The following is a 17,322-nucleotide window of genomic DNA, read 5'->3' on the forward strand; positions in this document are numbered from 1 at the left end:
GTTTTCATGTGCATGCTTTGGAATCAGCTTGAAATGTGTTCTTGTTTCATGGAGATGTTTTGAAGAAGGCCAGTCTTTGAAACCCCTGGATCACAGAAGTTTTAACTCTGCAGTTAGTAAGGTACAGCTTACAGAAAGTTGTTTATAGCAAGATTAATTTTGTCTTTGGAGTAAATTTCGCAGCAAAGGAGTATGAAACTATACAGTGAATAAGTAGGAAAGGAAAAAAAAGAAAAAAGCTGCTCTCTGGTTGTGTACTGAATGAGGCATGGACTAATGGGAAGGAAAAAAGCAGCACATGCCTTGTCATTAAATACCTATCCCAATACCTACACACAGCAGAGAAAGAGTTACGCAGGCAACCTTAATTCTGTCATTTCACAGTGTTTGGATGCTTAATTTAGAAATGCTGGTGGTTCCTGAATGTCGATTAGTGCATAAGCAATATGCATGGATCACTTATATACCTATAAATGATGCACATGGCATTCTACACACTATTTAGAGAGAGAGGGAGAGATGGAATGTTCCCCCACTTCTATTCAAGGAATATGGATGCCTCATGATATAGCAGAGAGGTAATATGAGAACCTGAGTGACTCCTTCAAGCCCTTCTAAATACCCACATGTCTTCCCTTTGGAACTCCCTGCACTTGCCCTGTGGGACACATCCAACCTGCATTCAGGTAAGAATGACTCTGGATGTTCTGCTCAGACATGAACAACTAAAACACTGTAAACTAGAAGAAGCAACTTTACTTTTTTCCCTCATTACCCTGTATACGTATACTACAAGCATCCTGACAAACTCAAGATTTAAGTCTAAATAATACTATTAAATTGTAATACATATGTATATTAAAGTCTGAATAATGCCACTAAATACAACTTAACATGCTGAATGCACCCACTTAGACATCTCTGAGCAATCAGCAATTCTGCATTTGTCATCGCAACTGTTTTTACTGCCATTTGATCAGTGCCACATGAGTCCTGACTAGATAATTCTTGGGAGTGGATTTTCAATCACCAAACCAATAAATTTTACAGAGAGGACAGTAATAAAATCAAATGCATTAATCACGTGTCAATCTGACGATAACAGTCTCTTTTCCAAAGTTACCTTCTTTTTGAATACTGATTGAGGTGTCTTTATTGACGCTTTAAGTGGATTTGGGATAAGGAAGTTTAAACTCACCTCAGGATCTTCACAGCAGTGTTGAAAAGGTACCATACTGCCCATAACGGCTGTTCCCAGAACTGACATACAGGCCATTTTGTGATCTGACACCCTGGTCTTCTGCCAAATAACTGCCTGAAACAAATGGCACAGAGTCAAATTTTTGACATTATATTTGTTGAACTCAAGTCATGTCTACGAACATGCATATGCAACTGCACACATACTGTATATGTAACATTCTGTACTTTGACCCTCTTACAATCACAGCTTTCAGTGTTAACATACGATATGGCACTTTTTGGCATGTCTTCTCATATTGTATTACTTATTTAGACTCATAGTGATTGGAAAATTAAACAAGCTTTTATTTATGGATGCTACATGGCTTATTTGGTCTTCTGCACAGGAAACAATTATTAGAAACAAATCAATAAAAATACTACTTCTCTTAGATGTACAGCAGTAGGCTTTGTGTTTTCACCAAGCATATACATTGAGGGTTTATGACACGTCTCTGTCACCAGTGGTCAGCATTTGAAGGTGACTGCAATGCTTATGGTACCAATACTCAAGATATAGGCTGTTTTGGTAGAAACCTGGCTATTGGATGCCCATTCATAGCTCTCATCTGGATACTCTATGACAAACCTGCTATTTAGAAAGGGAGGCAGTATCTAAGGAAGCATAAGGAAAGCGGTTGTCTAATGAAAACTTTATAAATATTAAAAGGATAAAAGGATATCTCCTCTATTAGCTACACATGTTGCAATACTAATGCAAAGATTTACTAAATACAGTAAGGCAGTATGAACTGCAGCTTGGATCAGAAGTTACCTGTCAGGTCCTCTTACATATACAGTAAATACTAGCTACATTGGGGCTTGAAATTTTATCTCTCACTAATGAGAAGTCCTATACTAAATAGCCATGAATTTAACTCCAAATCTGCTGACTTTTATTGGTGTGTATCAACTGTTAAGAAAAATTCCTTAGTTGCCTTTCTGCTTCTAGGCAACTGACACTGCTCAATTCAGATCCACTTATGCTTGCCACTATTAGCTGACCGAGTGCATTTCAATCTGCAACATTAAAACACACACACAAAAAACCTGCAGCAAGTTGCAATTTAAGCCTGATATTACTGTTTAGTAATTATTAGTGCCGTTTAAAATGGATGCTTTCACTAGGTGCTAGGTGTCCACCAAATTCAAAATGAGTTCACAGTATACTGGTATAGGATGTTATGCGAAAGCATGGTGAGTGAGCAAAGAATACACATGCACCCATCTCAAGAAATGCAATACACAGCCTTAAAATTCCACCTGTCCAGTGGGATATTTGCCGCCCTTCAGGGGTGAATTCCACAGAAGCACACGATGCTCCTGTAAAATGATATTCCCTTCTTACAGGACAGGTGGAATTGTAAAGCTTTGAGACTGTCAATCCTAAAACTATTCCCCAAATCTTTAATTTTCCATTTCTACTTACATTCTGCAGCATTTGCAAAGTGGGGCTTTTCAGTCTGCCTGAATCTAACAAACCTCCTAGACACAAGCCTGCCACATCCTGGATCACAGCTCAGCCATCCTACAGGGAGCATGAACCCCTCAAACATAAAGGACAATTTACTTCAGGGAGGGCAGAAAAGAAGCTGAAGCAAGCACGCACAGCCACGGGCCGGGTGTTCACAGCTCTGGCAGGGAGTCCCCGCTGTGCTTCTGCAGCAGGCAGCAGCTAAGGACAGCCCTGGGCTGCCCAAAGCACGCTGCCTCTCAGCCTCTCTCCTTAACACCTGCTTTAAATCTCCTCAAAGACATTTTGGAGTGATGAAAGAATTTGTCCTCTTCTTTAGAGCTCCTCTTATAAAACATATCCTGTACTGCTTCTATTTTAAAATTGATTACTTAAAATGGAAACACAGAGTGCCAAGCCTTTTTTTTCTTTACTGGATATACTTTAAATTAAATGCATGTGACCAAATTGAGAAAGACACTTGTTACATGACTAACATAAACATCATGCTGTTTATTTTAGGTTATACTAGTGTGATGCGGCAGGTACAGATATAAATCTTAGCTGCTGATTAATGCAAGGTTATTACACTGCTTTTGACCTGTTGAACTGCTGATACTCAGGGCTATGAAAAGATCACTTCAGTAAGGTGGTTGTAAGAAAGCTCTGGAGAACAAGAACTTATTAAATGCAAGCTTGCTAGAAGTAGATGCTGTTAATAAGTTCACAGGGTATTTTTTTTAATTATTCATATATTTATCAGATACTAATGCTCAGAACTACAGACAAAGTTTTAGGAACTGGTTGCCACTGCAAATTAAATTAAAGTCTACTTACCAAAAAGACCAGACAACTCCTAAATTTCTATACTACTATAAATATGTACAGTAGTATTTTATATAGATAAATTTATATACTACTATACTGTAAGTGCAATTAGATGGTATGTTAATTTTTAGCCCTGACTGCATGTTATGAAGCAGTAACATAGAAATAGCTAATAATTTAAAGAAAATTATTTGTCTACCCTCTCCAGATGTATCAACAGGCATTAGCAAATCCACAAAGAAACAATGCCCATTCCTTTAAATTATTTTAGCAAGTGCCTGTTTCCATGAGGTTCCTGCAATACCCTATTTTTTTAACCTTGCTGATACCCTTTAGTTTAGCTAAAAATACACACCCCCCCACTCCCCTCTATATTTTTTTCTAGGTCATATAAAGCGGGTGTCCAGGATGAGCCAAGGAAGAATCTGACTCTAGTCAGTATGATGACACTGCAGAAACAGCCTACTCAAAGATATATTATTACATATGGCCCGTCTTAGGTTTTGCTAGAGCTAGCCAAATATATCCCACCTCCCTCCTTGCTTCATTGAGAGGGATTACTTGATCTAGGTCCTCAAAATGTCATAACGTATATAAAACCTATTGCACATATACAGAAGATAAGTATGTGTGTGCATGTGTATGTATTTCTCCACTCCATCCAGCCCTAGGACATATGCATACTTTTGTGGAGGATGACAATATACACGCACACATAAAGACATCCCTTATTTAGGGACACACAGACATAGCTTGAAAGGATTTCTTGATAAAGAGCGGAGAAAGAGTATGCAACCTCTTTCCACTGGGGTCCCTGGGATATGGCAGTAGGTAAGAGCTGATCATATTTGCCTCCTCAGATACTAAGGAAGGACAGAGGAAAAAATGCGGCCACTCCTCACCCTTAACTATCATTTATCTTTCAGAACTTCTATCAGCAGCCACAATGATTTGTAATCACAGACAAAAGAAAAACCTTAATTAGAGCCCGGGATTGGATGCTGGGATCGGCTGTGACTACTTCAGTGCAACCATGATGCTACAAGTTATTACTACATAATGACAGTAATGTAATGAAATGGACTTTTCCTGCCCAGAACCCCCCTAATTTCTTCATTTGTTTTGTGATGATCCTTGTGTTATTTATTTTGTAATAATGCTCAAGGGTGTAAAAGTCTAGTAGAGGTACTGTTCATAGTACATGAACAGTAACTCTATGCACCTCTATGTTCATGGTACATGAACAGTAGGTTGGTAACGTAACATGAGTTAGCTCTGTAAAAGAGAACTGTATTTCACAGTCTAATTGTCTTTTACTTGCTTTCTTGACTTAAAACCTGGTAGTTTATTAGGCTCCAACATAACTAAAAACATCACTGCCTATCTGTTTTTAATGAACAGGAACGAAGCCAGGCAGCAATATCCAAAACAACAAGACATCACCTTATATCTAGCCGGAAGGGCTGGAACACTCTCAGCAGTGGAAGAAAGCCTATCAGCTAAAACCAAGAAAAGATCAGGATAAAGTCCTAACCACGTTCTTTAAAATCCCAGCTTTGAAGAGCATTGATGTTGTTTATCAGCTCCATGCCATAACTGATGTCTTGTTTTAAAACCAATGGTAAATTATCTGACTAAAAGAGAGCTCTTACGTGATCTTTCCTTGAACACAGAGATCACAGCAGCATTTCAATTTAGCTTAAAGAAAAGTAACACGCTCTTTACACAATCATAATTATTTCCCCATATATTTTATACTTGCCGTGAGGAATCAGGTGTCCCATCCATTTCAGAAGTGATGGTGGGACAACTACCAGTAGAGGTATGCAAAAGAGAAACTCAAGGCACCATTTTTCCCCTCATCAGATGCAGCTGACACACCTCATTATCCCATGGGCATCAGCATTACAGCTATCAAGGAGACTTGTTGAAAGACAGTGATGTTCCACAGCACTGTTCATGCTACAAATTCCCATGTGTTTCCTGCCTAGATTTCCCTTTTGTGATACTGCTCAAATGAAAAGGCTTTCTTGAGCATCATACAGTGGAGAACTGCTTGGATTTGGGAGCTGGGAGATAAATTAGGAGAAGAGCTAACATTATTACAAGGAACCAAGACCTTTATCTGGTAAGACATCTTCAGAGCCCTTCAAGAATTACAAAGACTATAGAGAGCTGTAAGGTTTTTGGCTGCTTTAACAACACATGTTCAGCTATGAGTGTTTACAGAAATTGACTTCCATAGCAGAAGGGGGGGAAAAAAAAAAGTAAAACCTCACAAACAATTAAACTACTGTCAAAACCCCCCAGTTTCTAATCCTAAACTGTCATTCAGAGGATGTACATCATCACTGTAAATTCCATTAGATAAAGGGAGGTTTAAAAGCCTTTTGTAAAATAGCAGTTAAAAATAAAAGTATGTTGGTAAGGAAGAGGGAAAACTCCAGGCAGCTTTGGAAACACCCTTTTTCTGCTAACCTTTTTTCAGTTACAAAGTGAGTGTGAAAGCCTTGCAACAGCTAAGGGCACCTCCCAGATTCTGCAACAATCCCCACGTATGTGAAACAGTGATTGTTTTGAGATTTCAGACATATACTGTGCTGCCATTTGAAAAAAGTGATGGATGAGAAACTGGAAACCTCAAGGAATTAGTAATAGGATATAAAGCATTTCACCTCTGGGTCACCAGTTCAAATTCAACCAGGTTGGTGGTGACCAAAAGTAGTTACCATCTGGCAGCTGTTCTCTGCCTAATGTAAATCGAGTTGAGGGTCTCAGCGCATTTCCTAGTGGACAGGTGTCCTCAGCACAAAAAACATCATAATTAACTCTCTGTTTGGCTTTCTCAGTAAAGCCACTGAACAACGAATGGAAGTAAAGACTGAGCTGTATTCCAGGTAGCATGAAAGCACAGCACTGCAGATTCTTAATCATAATTCCTCTTTATATTTTAAGACACACAGATTAGGGAGGGACTCAATTTATCACTATTACATTAAACAGAGTGGCCTTTCTAACTCACGAAAGAGCTTACATGCTTCTGTTTCTGCTCAATGCAGACTTCTTTTCAACATACAACTACAGTAGAGTTTGGAAGCACAATGAATGAATGCAAAGTATAATGGCATTGTTAAAAATGGTAAATTTACCCTAATGCACTTACTCTGTTTCAAAACCTCCACACTTATTACAGAGAACTCAGACACAGAAAACAAACTGGTTTTGGACTATTGGATACAGACTGTAGGTTGAGATTATCCAACTTTGGAAATAAGAGACTTACTGCAAAAAAAAAAAAATGAAGATGGTATCCTTTAGGTCAACACCAACCACAAAAGGGGTTTGGGGAAGAATACCATCCACAGTTATAATAACAGATTTAAAATGGACCTTTTGCATCCAGAAGTTCTGACCCATGATTCTCTTAAGAAACAAACAAGACCTAGTTGGAGGCAGAACTGTGTGTGAGCAAGGCTTCAAAATATTATGCATGAAAAACACCAGATAAAAAATACTGCCTTATGCATGTTTTTCCTCAACAGGAGCTGCAAAATTTATTGAGTCTCCTTATGGCCCACCTGTGCGTTGCACAAGACATGGGACCACTTGCGTATGGTATGACCTGCTGATAGGCACCATCTCAACCACCTGTTGCCATAATTTGTTCAGCCCTATCATATCTGAAATTGTTAAATCAGGTATAGTTATTGGGTGTCCTCTCTTGTTTCAGCATTTGTGGAATATAGGCAACTAGACCAGAATTAAAGTATTCCATCTCATCAGCTTTTCAACACACAAAGGCATTTCCTGAACTTGTAAGTGGCTTGCAAGACTGAGTTAAGGGTAACTTAACCACCTTGGGTAAATTATAGCCAGAGCTCATAGGTGGCGAGAACATAGCATTTGGGGGCTGAAGAGTTTGATGCAGTTTAAGTGGTAGCTGACTTCGTAATGTTCTTAGCATGCCTTCAGATAACACTAACTTTAAATATACTTGCCGAATACTCATGTAAATTATTTCCATTTGGCGGTCTCATTATTCAATATGCTTTCAAGGAACATGGTGATGAAAGAAGAAAAATACCTCTTTCTAACATAACCATACTGGCAAGAGGATCAACATTATCAGTATTCAAAGAATGTCTTGGCAGGATAAACCTTCATAAAAAGAAGGAGCACTAGCTAATCCAAGTTGTCAAAATAGCAATAGTACTTCAAAGGTTGATCTGCAAAGTGATTCATTATTTATTGCTAATGTAAACAAAACATTCTGAGCAGAAAGAGGAAACGAGGATTTTCTATCTTGAAAATCCACTGACAGAGAATACACAATAAACGAACCTCAGAACGACTAATAAAAGGATATCTATTTTCTTTCTTACTAAAAAAAAACCCCAAAGGCAGGAAAAGCATTGTGGTTCTTCACAGAAAAGAGATCAGACACTTAATTGTGATATTTTCCTAACCAATACAGAGATAAAATGTGGCACAACAAGAAGAAGAAAAAAGCTCTGGAAATCTCATTCAGAAGCAGAAGGCACACCTTTACAAAAAAACCATGGTGGAAATAAAACATGCAACATATTGTGCACCCTAAAAACATGTGTGTGTGTGTATATATATATATATATATATATAAAATATATTCAACATCTCCGTACGTGCTTGACTTGCCAAAATAAGTTTCTTTTAGAATCTATTAGGCAGCCATTTCATACACCCAGCTTCAGACACCTCTATGAAAGCTTCAACCTCATTACATTCTTCCTTAGCAAAGCTAGGGCTATGCTTTCTTCCATCCTCCTTTAGCTTCTTACAAAATACAGAACTTCAAAGACTGTTTGGTTGTTGGGGCTTTTTATGTCCTGGTGTTGTCACTTATTTTGAAGATTTCTCTGAAATACACTTTCATTTACACTTTTTTTCACTTACTACCTCTTCTCTTTCAACCCATCTTTCCTCATCTCCTTCTGTAATACCTCATCTCTGCTACCTTCATACTCTCTTCAACCTCGGAACCTGATCTTACTCCTGACACGTATCTTCTTCCATTGCAACAGAAAGTATTGGCTCAGCCTCAAGAATTTGGGATTCTAGGAACTCCTCTGAATAAATGCATATACATTTTCCTTAAACTAATACATAATCTATGAGCTACCTGAAAGATAAAGCCATTCTAAGAAGTTGATTCTTTCTCTGAATACATTTCAAACAGAAATAACAGCCACCAGCACAAAACCCCCCACAAACCAAGAACAAAACCAACCCCTCAACCCTCCCCCACACCAAAAAAAACCCAACAACCCAACCCCAGAGAACCCAATTCAGCAGAATTTAACAATTTCAAATATCTTAAAAGGCATGATGCAGTAGGTAATGTTTTATTTCGCAAGGAATGACAACAGCAGTAGAAAGACAGGAATCTGCATTCAAAGATTAGCATTTTCAAAAAATTGTAAAGAATTTACACATGCAGAGAGACTGACTACACTTTTTGTATGATTTCATTTTCCCTCCTCAGCAACAGCTACCGAGCGACCTCTTGTGTTAAAACGTTTGAGCAGTTTCTTACTTTCTTCTTTTCCTGAACAAATCAAAACGAACCTAAGGCCGGCAGTGAAAAATGAAGAGCCCAAAACATCAGCATCATCTCTGTCATAACAATGAATGATACTGCCTGCAGATAGCATCTGTACTGATTTATTTTACCTAATCAAACTGTGTACTGAAGAATTTATCTCTGAAGCTAATAGGGTAGTTTGTCAAAACCAACATGTGATGGCTATTGTGCCGCTCTCCACACCATTTTTGCAGTAAGTATTGTGACAAAGAGATGTGATCAACTTATTACATATTATTGTACTAAGATAAGCAGAGAAAACAAAGAAAACCAAGATATGCAACAGTCTAATCAAAGGGGATGAAATCAAAATATCATTAAAAAAAAAAAATTGCAACATTTCAGAGGGAGCAAAACCAAACCATCAATAGAAGACAAAACTAGTTTTATTAACCAACACTTAAGAACAGTACTGTGAACCACTGCTAGGTATATCAAGGAGCTTAACACAACCCTGTGTTAAGTGCACACCCCTGAAACCTCTGGTTTTGAACCTTCTGCAGTCCCAATGAAGTAAGACTGAAAGTAGCTACACTCTCAGCTTTGCAATACTAATTCTATAGCAACAAGGATGGCTTTTGTTTTTCACAGTTTCTACTCTTTGCTATTTAGAAATACATACATAAATGTAGTCAGAGCATGTTTCATAACTCCAGAAAAGGATGGGCAATCTGTTGCCATTTCAAGAAAGCAGTGTCATCCGTCATTCCCATTGAAAAGGAACTGAAGTGTGAATGTTTGGTTGATAAGAGTAACTGATCAAAATTGCTCAATGAACAGGCCCAGTAGCAAGATCAAACACACACAAAATTGTTTTAGAACAGAAAAAGAATTGCTGAGGGATCTTGCCACAAGATGTCCCTCTCCACTTTGTGGCAACTTGGAAATTCAATAGCAGAGGTTTCCTCAAAAAAAGGAAAACAAGCAGAAGTACGGCCAATAAAATTAGCTATGTTCAATATGCTGTGAAGACAAAATAGCCTCCAAGTAGCCTCTGAATCTGTTTCAAGTCTAAACAAAGAACAACTATCTCAACTAAAGTCTGTTACAAAATACATTACTCTTACTTACATCCATTTGGCAAATTGTTTTGAATTTTTCAGCTTTTTTAAATAGAACCATCATTATGTACTGAGCTTTCACGACTCAAGCATACAGCAAGATAATGCTGACCAATTCAGTTTTGAGAGTTTTTTCAGTTGGCTTAGGTTAACACTTGATCAGGCCCCATGGTCTAGTAAGGTCTCACTTCTGTATTCTTCAGATCACCACCACCACCACTGTTACTAACCACTACCATGTAAAGTCATTCTTATATATAAAAATTATTTTACATGCTAGTAGTATATCTAACCAGGTATCTGTTGGAGGAGATCAAAACCATCTGAACCTGAGTTTTAGAAGTTTATCATCTAAATCTGTAACCAGCATAAATACACCTCTCTAAAGACAAAAAAAGAAGTGAAACAAGCCTATGATGAAAGAAAATTCCTAAGGAGGGAAGATTTTATGCAAGTATTAGATGAACTGCATAAAGTCATCAGAAACTGATCCTTAAGACAGCTGACAGAAAAACTCTTTATTACCTTATTATGTGTTAAGGTTATCCTCAGGTCTGGTTTTATGATACCATACGCTGTCAATAGATCTTGGACTTTCTTCAGTTCTTCCTTACATTTTCTATTTGTTGAATAAAACTGCTTTCTTACAGGAAGATTCTTAAACAACTTTAGAACTGTAACTGTCGTACCTGCAAGCAGGCGACCAAAGAAAAGTAGAAATTACTATGAAAGGATACCACTGACTGGATATTGCAGAGACCTATCTGTATGCTGCTACATACAAAATAAACCCTAGTAACACTAAATTAGAGTACATTAGCATGAGAAGAAATATACCAAATTAGCAGTCATCCTCCTCCAAAAAAGCACTTCAAGCGCTGTGATTCCCCTCCTTTATTCAGAGTTATGACTGCAGCATTAATCTTTCTGTCATACACACTGACAATGGTGAGAATCAGCACTAAATAAAGCTGAAGACACTTTCAGTGCATATTAAGTTAACTTTCATTTAGTAAAACGGTTAACACACTAGAATCTAATCAGACATATCTGGAGGCAAAAGAACACTGTGCTCTATTAAGGCCTTTCACAAGCATTTGATTTAGGGTAGTACCTGAAGAGCCAGATACCTCTGCTCAACGCACACAGTAAGGGGTGGAATAGTCATCTACCAACACTATCACAAAATCCTTGCCCGTAACGATATTTCAAAGTATAAAATATGTCACAGAATTCAGTTAATCCTTCAACAATTTTGACAAAGACAATGCAACCCAAAGGCTTTCCAGCCATGGAAAATACTACAATCTAAATCCTAAAAATGATTGATATTAGCTAAAATTAGAGTTCTCAGCTTTCTTCAGTATTTGCCTGTGTACTGGACCTCGGCAGCTTCTTCTGGCTTAATGGCCCCCTGTGGCCAATTCGTGGTGAGGAGAGGTGCCAGACTGTAGTCAGGACCTTGTTGGAGTACGAGCACTGCAAACAGCTGGGGGCAGGTTGTGGGCACAATATTGACAAGCAGTCACTGCAGCTCAGCTGGGAAAAGCTGCAAGTGCTTCCCTAGGAGCACACCCTTGTCACAAGAAAGGTGCACACCTCTTTTATGCATACACACTGTGAATGTGAGGACACAGCATGACCTTAACAGTCCTTGCTGAGCAACAAGTGGCTGAGCAGAACATAAGGTAGAGGACATGCTGCCCCAAACCTGGGCCTGAACCACCAAGGCTGCCTCTGAGGTCAGGGCAACCTTTAATCTTTCACACAAACACGCAGGAAGATTGCCAGCACCATACACATCCTGCAGGTTAGAAAGAACTGGGACTTTGCCTAGCCCTGTAGCCATGCTGCTTCCTGCAACTCATTCACATAGCAGCAGGGCAACTCTTCCTCCTTTTGAGCGAGGATTTTGCTAAATACAGAAACGTTATTTTAGTCCTGAGCAAATCCTTCACATACTTATATAGTAAGTCTGCCTGGACCTGGGGCATTGAATTTTTACAGCTTTTATTTTTGCTGACAACTCGAAGAAGTGAGTCAGAGAAGGAGAGGCTAGTTTATAATTACTATCTGAAGTAATTTACAAGACATATTATTTCTTACGATAACACATCCTCAGTTGACAGAGATAAGGCAAGACACGTTTGCAGCTGCAAAGATTTCATACTCAGCTTTCAAGTACAGAACAGGTATTTCAACATCGAATAGAGCCTCAGAGAAACATAAAATATTTCTGTCATGTGCAATATCAGAACATCCTACCTTGTCCAAGGTGAGAAGGCTTTTTAGAAGCTACATGCCCATTGCTATCCAAAGCATACTGAGTGCTGATATCATCAGCATCTGTCTTTGTTGTGATCAAAACCTGAAAAGAGTAATTTTAAGAAAAATATGTTAATGAAGAATTCACAAAGTTCAGCAGGAGCTCAGATAAGCTTTACTGCCACGCTTATCATTGCGTTAGCTTGGTCACCACAGTTACATTTAGTTAGTTTATAAAATTTTTTCTATGGGTGTTTCTTAGTCATATCCTGCACTATTACTCATTTTCCCATCCATTTAACTAAAAGCCATGCATTTCTACCACACATAGCAATTCCTACTACCTGCAACACACACTCCTATATACTCTATTCAAAGACAGGTTAAACAAACAACTAAATCTATTGATAATTTTGCCTTTTCATCATTTATGAGAGAAGGCACACTATGACAGCTTCTTAAATTCATGTGAGATTTCACAAACACAACTAATATCAAACAAACAGTACATTATCTTTCTGCACCCAAACATATCTAGCAATCAGTGGTAGCATGTTTTGTAAGCTATTAAGGTAATAAACAGATCAGCTTTAGCAAGGCCAGTCATAAACCAGAAGTTAAATAAAACTACAGTTCCCCGAGTTGAGGTATCAACATTTTGAACAACAGAATCAGTGCACTTTAACCACCTGAAAGATGTAGAGGTTATCATGCACACAGAGCTTCAGGATATTATGGTTTACTTTAGTGTCTCCTATGAATCATTCTGAGTTCAGCCATACCTCTCAGAGAGAGAAAAAACAGTACTTGATTACATGGAACTGACAGTATTACAGACCTACTTAAGGGCCAATAGTAAATTACCTCTTAACTGAAACTTCAGAGGGCAGTTTGGGTAGGCAGAATGCAATTAATGCCAGGAGCATTTAATAAACATAATTACTGATTCAAAGTTTAAAGTAATACCTATTAAAGTACTTGATACACTCAGGTCGCCTCCCATCTCTTATGAAACGTACCATAGAGCTGATTATAAAGACAGAACAGATGGCATTCTGCTCTGATGACTCATTAGAAAGAGCCAATGATTGAGGTCCATCATCATCTGTCAAAACACCAACACTTTTGAAAGCATCTTTGGAAATCTCCATCCAAAACACAACCCTCTTCTGCTTACTGCAAAATGAATGTAGCCCAAGGTAGCAAGGAGTCAAGCTGCAACATCTCTCCTGACCTTGACAGCTGGTGGTTCTAATCAGACACGGTTATCAGTATTGTCATACAGGATCTAAAGCCTGGCAGACAGAAGAATCGGAACCTTGACCTTTGCACAACGTGAATACAGAAAGGCAGAGCACAATGGAACAGGTAGATGCTGTGCCCTTAACAATGAACGTTTTTCAGATGGTTTTGAACAAATGTACTTACTTTCAGCCAACAAGTTAAATCCCAAATATCAGTACACTGTCAGTCCTCTTAACACAAACATATGGATCAGACTCAGGTCAGGGTACAGGTTCCTGTTTACTCATACAGACAACAAAGTTTGTGCAACTGCAGTCATACACATGTCAACGAGCAATATGGAGCCCAGCAACATCCCATGACTGCCAATCACCTAGATAGCATCAAGGCAGAAATCATTACTGGAATGGTAGCTATGTGGGCCATCAGTTCCCTAAAATCATTTCTCCTGGCCACCACCTCATTTTGATTTACCCTAATTCAAGGAGCAAACTCAGCCATACCCTTTGACATTATAGTTGCTACCAAACACTAAGAAGGATAAGCCAGGGTTTTAAGGAATCATGTATCTATATGTGTATACATAAGGAATCATTATCTCTACCCTGAAAAAAACTAAGCAACCTATCTCCAGCCTTTTCTGACTGAGCAAAATAAATGGAGTGCTGGAGTATGACAGAAAGGTAGAACTGACAGCAACAAGAAATCCATTCTGCTTCTTAACTGTATCATGACTTCCATGAGCAGGGAAAACACAGCATACGCAAGCCAAACTATTCAGAAAACATACCACTGGCAGGCTGCTGGAACAAATTCAAAGTCTTTGCACTGATATTTTAACAATCACACACACACACACACACACACAAAAATAATCATGAAACAAGAGACTCAACACATTTATAGCAACTGCTTACCTCTGATATGCTGCAAATTGACCCCAAAGCTTCCCCACGGAAACCGTATGTTGTCAATCTTTCAAGATCCTCAGAAGAGCTTATTTTTGAGGTGTAGTGTTTAATTGCCATAACTGGAACATCAGCAACCTTGATTCCATTGCCGTTGTCTCTTACTTCTATTTTGTTAAACCCGTAATTCTCCTAGAAAAAGAATAAAGCATAACTGAGCACTAGAACAACTCAATGAATAGAAAGACAAGTTTGAAGCAGTTAAGGTTATAGCTTCTAGCCTGCTTATTTGTAGAAACTGAGCAACCATTAAATGTCTCTGCTTAAAAATAAATAAATGAATGAATAAATAAATAAATGTTAAAAAACAACCTACTACATGTTATGACCATGGAATCATAGAATAGTTCGGGTTGGAAAGGACCTTAAGATCAGCTAGTTCCAATCCCCTGCCATAGGCAGGGACACCTCACACTAGAACATGTTGCCCAAGGTTCTGGCCAACCTGGCCTTGAACACTGCCAGGGATGGAGCATTTACCACTTCTTTTACCACCTTCACAGTAAAGAACTTCTTTATATCTAACCTGAACTTCCCCTTTTTATGGTTTCTCTAATTGATGCCATTCATACCCTACAGTTTGGAAACACCACACTAACATAAATACACTAAAATCAAAACAGTAATTGAGCAATTAAAAAAAAAAAATCTGATAAAATCTGCAAACCCTAAGCTCAGAAAGAGACCTATAGCTGGAAAGCTAAGGACTTTCTGACCTCTTTTCACCTCTCTTACCTCCTTGGTATCTTTTTTGTTTTTAAATCACCACAAACAGACCCACATCCATCAGTGGGTCCTCACTTACAACTGTTTTCAATTTCAGTGTTGATTTATGTGACTTCAGTAGTTTTCTGGTCTCTCTACCATGTCTCAGTATACAGAAGCTGAAATTCTAATGGGGGCAGAAACAAAAACTTGTGAAGAGCTACAATACTTTACAGAAAGAAGTAAAGATTCCTAGAGGCTGTTTTAAAAAGAAGCTTTCAAGGAAGCAAAGTTCAGTCTTTGTGATTTACCTTTACATACATGCAATACATATTTTCCTGAATTCTAATTTAAACGAGTCATTTCAATAAGTACCAGCATAAGTAGGGCCAACCTCTGAAAAGCCAGATAATGAGAGCTAAATGGAAGATGAAATCCAGGTTCTGTAACATCTCAAAAAGGTGCAACAAACAAATGCTTCCTTCCAGCTACATTAGAACTTACACATGTAAATCACACCCGAAAGAACCACAGGCCAAGAAGAGAAAGTAATTAGACCTGCAGGATCACTAAACTTCTTTCACAGAAGCATGCCTGGCTCTTTGAAAGATTATGATGCAACACAGAAAAATGTGCTGTAGTGCGTAATACATCCAGGAGACCCCAAAACTGGTTTTGCTTAGAAAGAATATCTTGAATGAGTGGCTGCCACCACTGATGCTGTGCAGAGCACATGATGGCTGCTCACAGAAAGCTGATTGATTAAACACAGCTAACCTTGTTGTCCCATCTGGACATATACTGAAAACAGTTCTGAAAAAAATATAGTGTGCTCCCAGGGTTATTTCTTGAAGTAAGAAAATAACACAAAAACAAAAGGAAGGTATCTAAAGGCATTATCTGTGTGCAAACATGATCTGCATTAGGAAGCATCACAATTCTCTAAGGTAGGCATAAAACTACATATATTTAATTGATACAAAATAGAAACATGGGTACCTTTCACTTTCCACATTTATGAATGGTGCTAAAGCTATCTCCAGGTGAAAAACAATCCTCTCACTGGAAAGCAAAACAGAACCTGAAGCTGTCACAACTCAGCTTAACATAATATATCTCAGCTGAACATAAAAACACATTAGGAGATATAAACATGAAACCTTCTATCCTGCTGCTGTGTGCACTATTGAAGGCTTCGAGCATTTTATAAGAAATCCCTGTTTCCATTCTAATTTTAACTTCCACACCACTTAACTGCTTAGGAAAAATAAGATTTATCCTATCCAGCTTTCATCAGAATGTTAAAATAATGAGTCTATTTCTTTTCTAATATTACCTATTTTTACCTGCACATCTCACTCAAAATATTACAGTGCTTAAACTTTGCATTTTTCATAACACCCTCCATCATGTTAGATGACCTAAATACTACTGAGATCGTGATCCCATGGTATGTTTAAAGTTGCTCTACGAGATCGCCATATGATTCAGCTCCCTTCTCTTTTATTCACGGCTACATGGTCCCATCTTTGTTTCAGCTACAGTTCTGTAACTCATGAGAGCTCTAAGGTCAATTCAGCTTATTAAACTGGCACAAATAATCCACTTCTCTTGCTGGGTTACTTTTCTTTTGCATTAGCAAGATGAATGGATTACAAGAAACAGAAATGTTTAGTAATGCCGAGTAGATGTATGTAGGACTTTGTTTTTCAGGTGATGGGATCGATCAGGTGTATAGCAGAACCTAACCCTGAGCTAAATTTCCTCTGAGAATGTTCTAAGGCTTAAAGCTCCCATTCATGCATTGGAAAAAAAGGTGCAGAAACAGGTGTCTGCCTTTTTTACAATGGCCATTTCAGACAACAGTAGAAAACCTGTAGCTAAGATTCACAGTTCCCAAATCCAACTTCGTTCCAGCTATTAACACAGGCTATT

The 17,322-nt window shown here is 38.3% G+C and overlaps 1 protein-coding gene across 2 annotated transcripts in view; it reads right to left on the reverse strand.

The window, feature by feature from the left end:
- Positions 1–17,322, reverse strand: part of PMS1 (PMS1 homolog 1, mismatch repair system component) — a 46,009-nt gene that overhangs the window by 23,130 nt on the left and 5,557 nt on the right. For both annotated transcript variants that reach the window (XM_080620881.1, XM_080620880.1), the window contains exons 3-6: positions 14,632–14,814; positions 12,470–12,572; positions 10,730–10,893; positions 1,199–1,315 (exon numbers count right to left, since the gene is read on the reverse strand). In XM_080620881.1, the coding sequence (XP_080477007.1) occupies positions 1,199–1,315; positions 10,730–10,893; positions 12,470–12,572; positions 14,632–14,814 (567 nt within the window). The remainder of the gene's footprint in view (positions 1–1,198; positions 1,316–10,729; positions 10,894–12,469; positions 12,573–14,631; positions 14,815–17,322) is intronic.

The sequence above is a fragment of the Psittacula echo genome (genome assembly GCF_963264785.1).
Source record: "Psittacula echo genome assembly, chromosome: 6".
Taxonomy (NCBI): Eukaryota; Metazoa; Chordata; class Aves; order Psittaciformes; family Psittacidae; genus Psittacula; species Psittacula echo.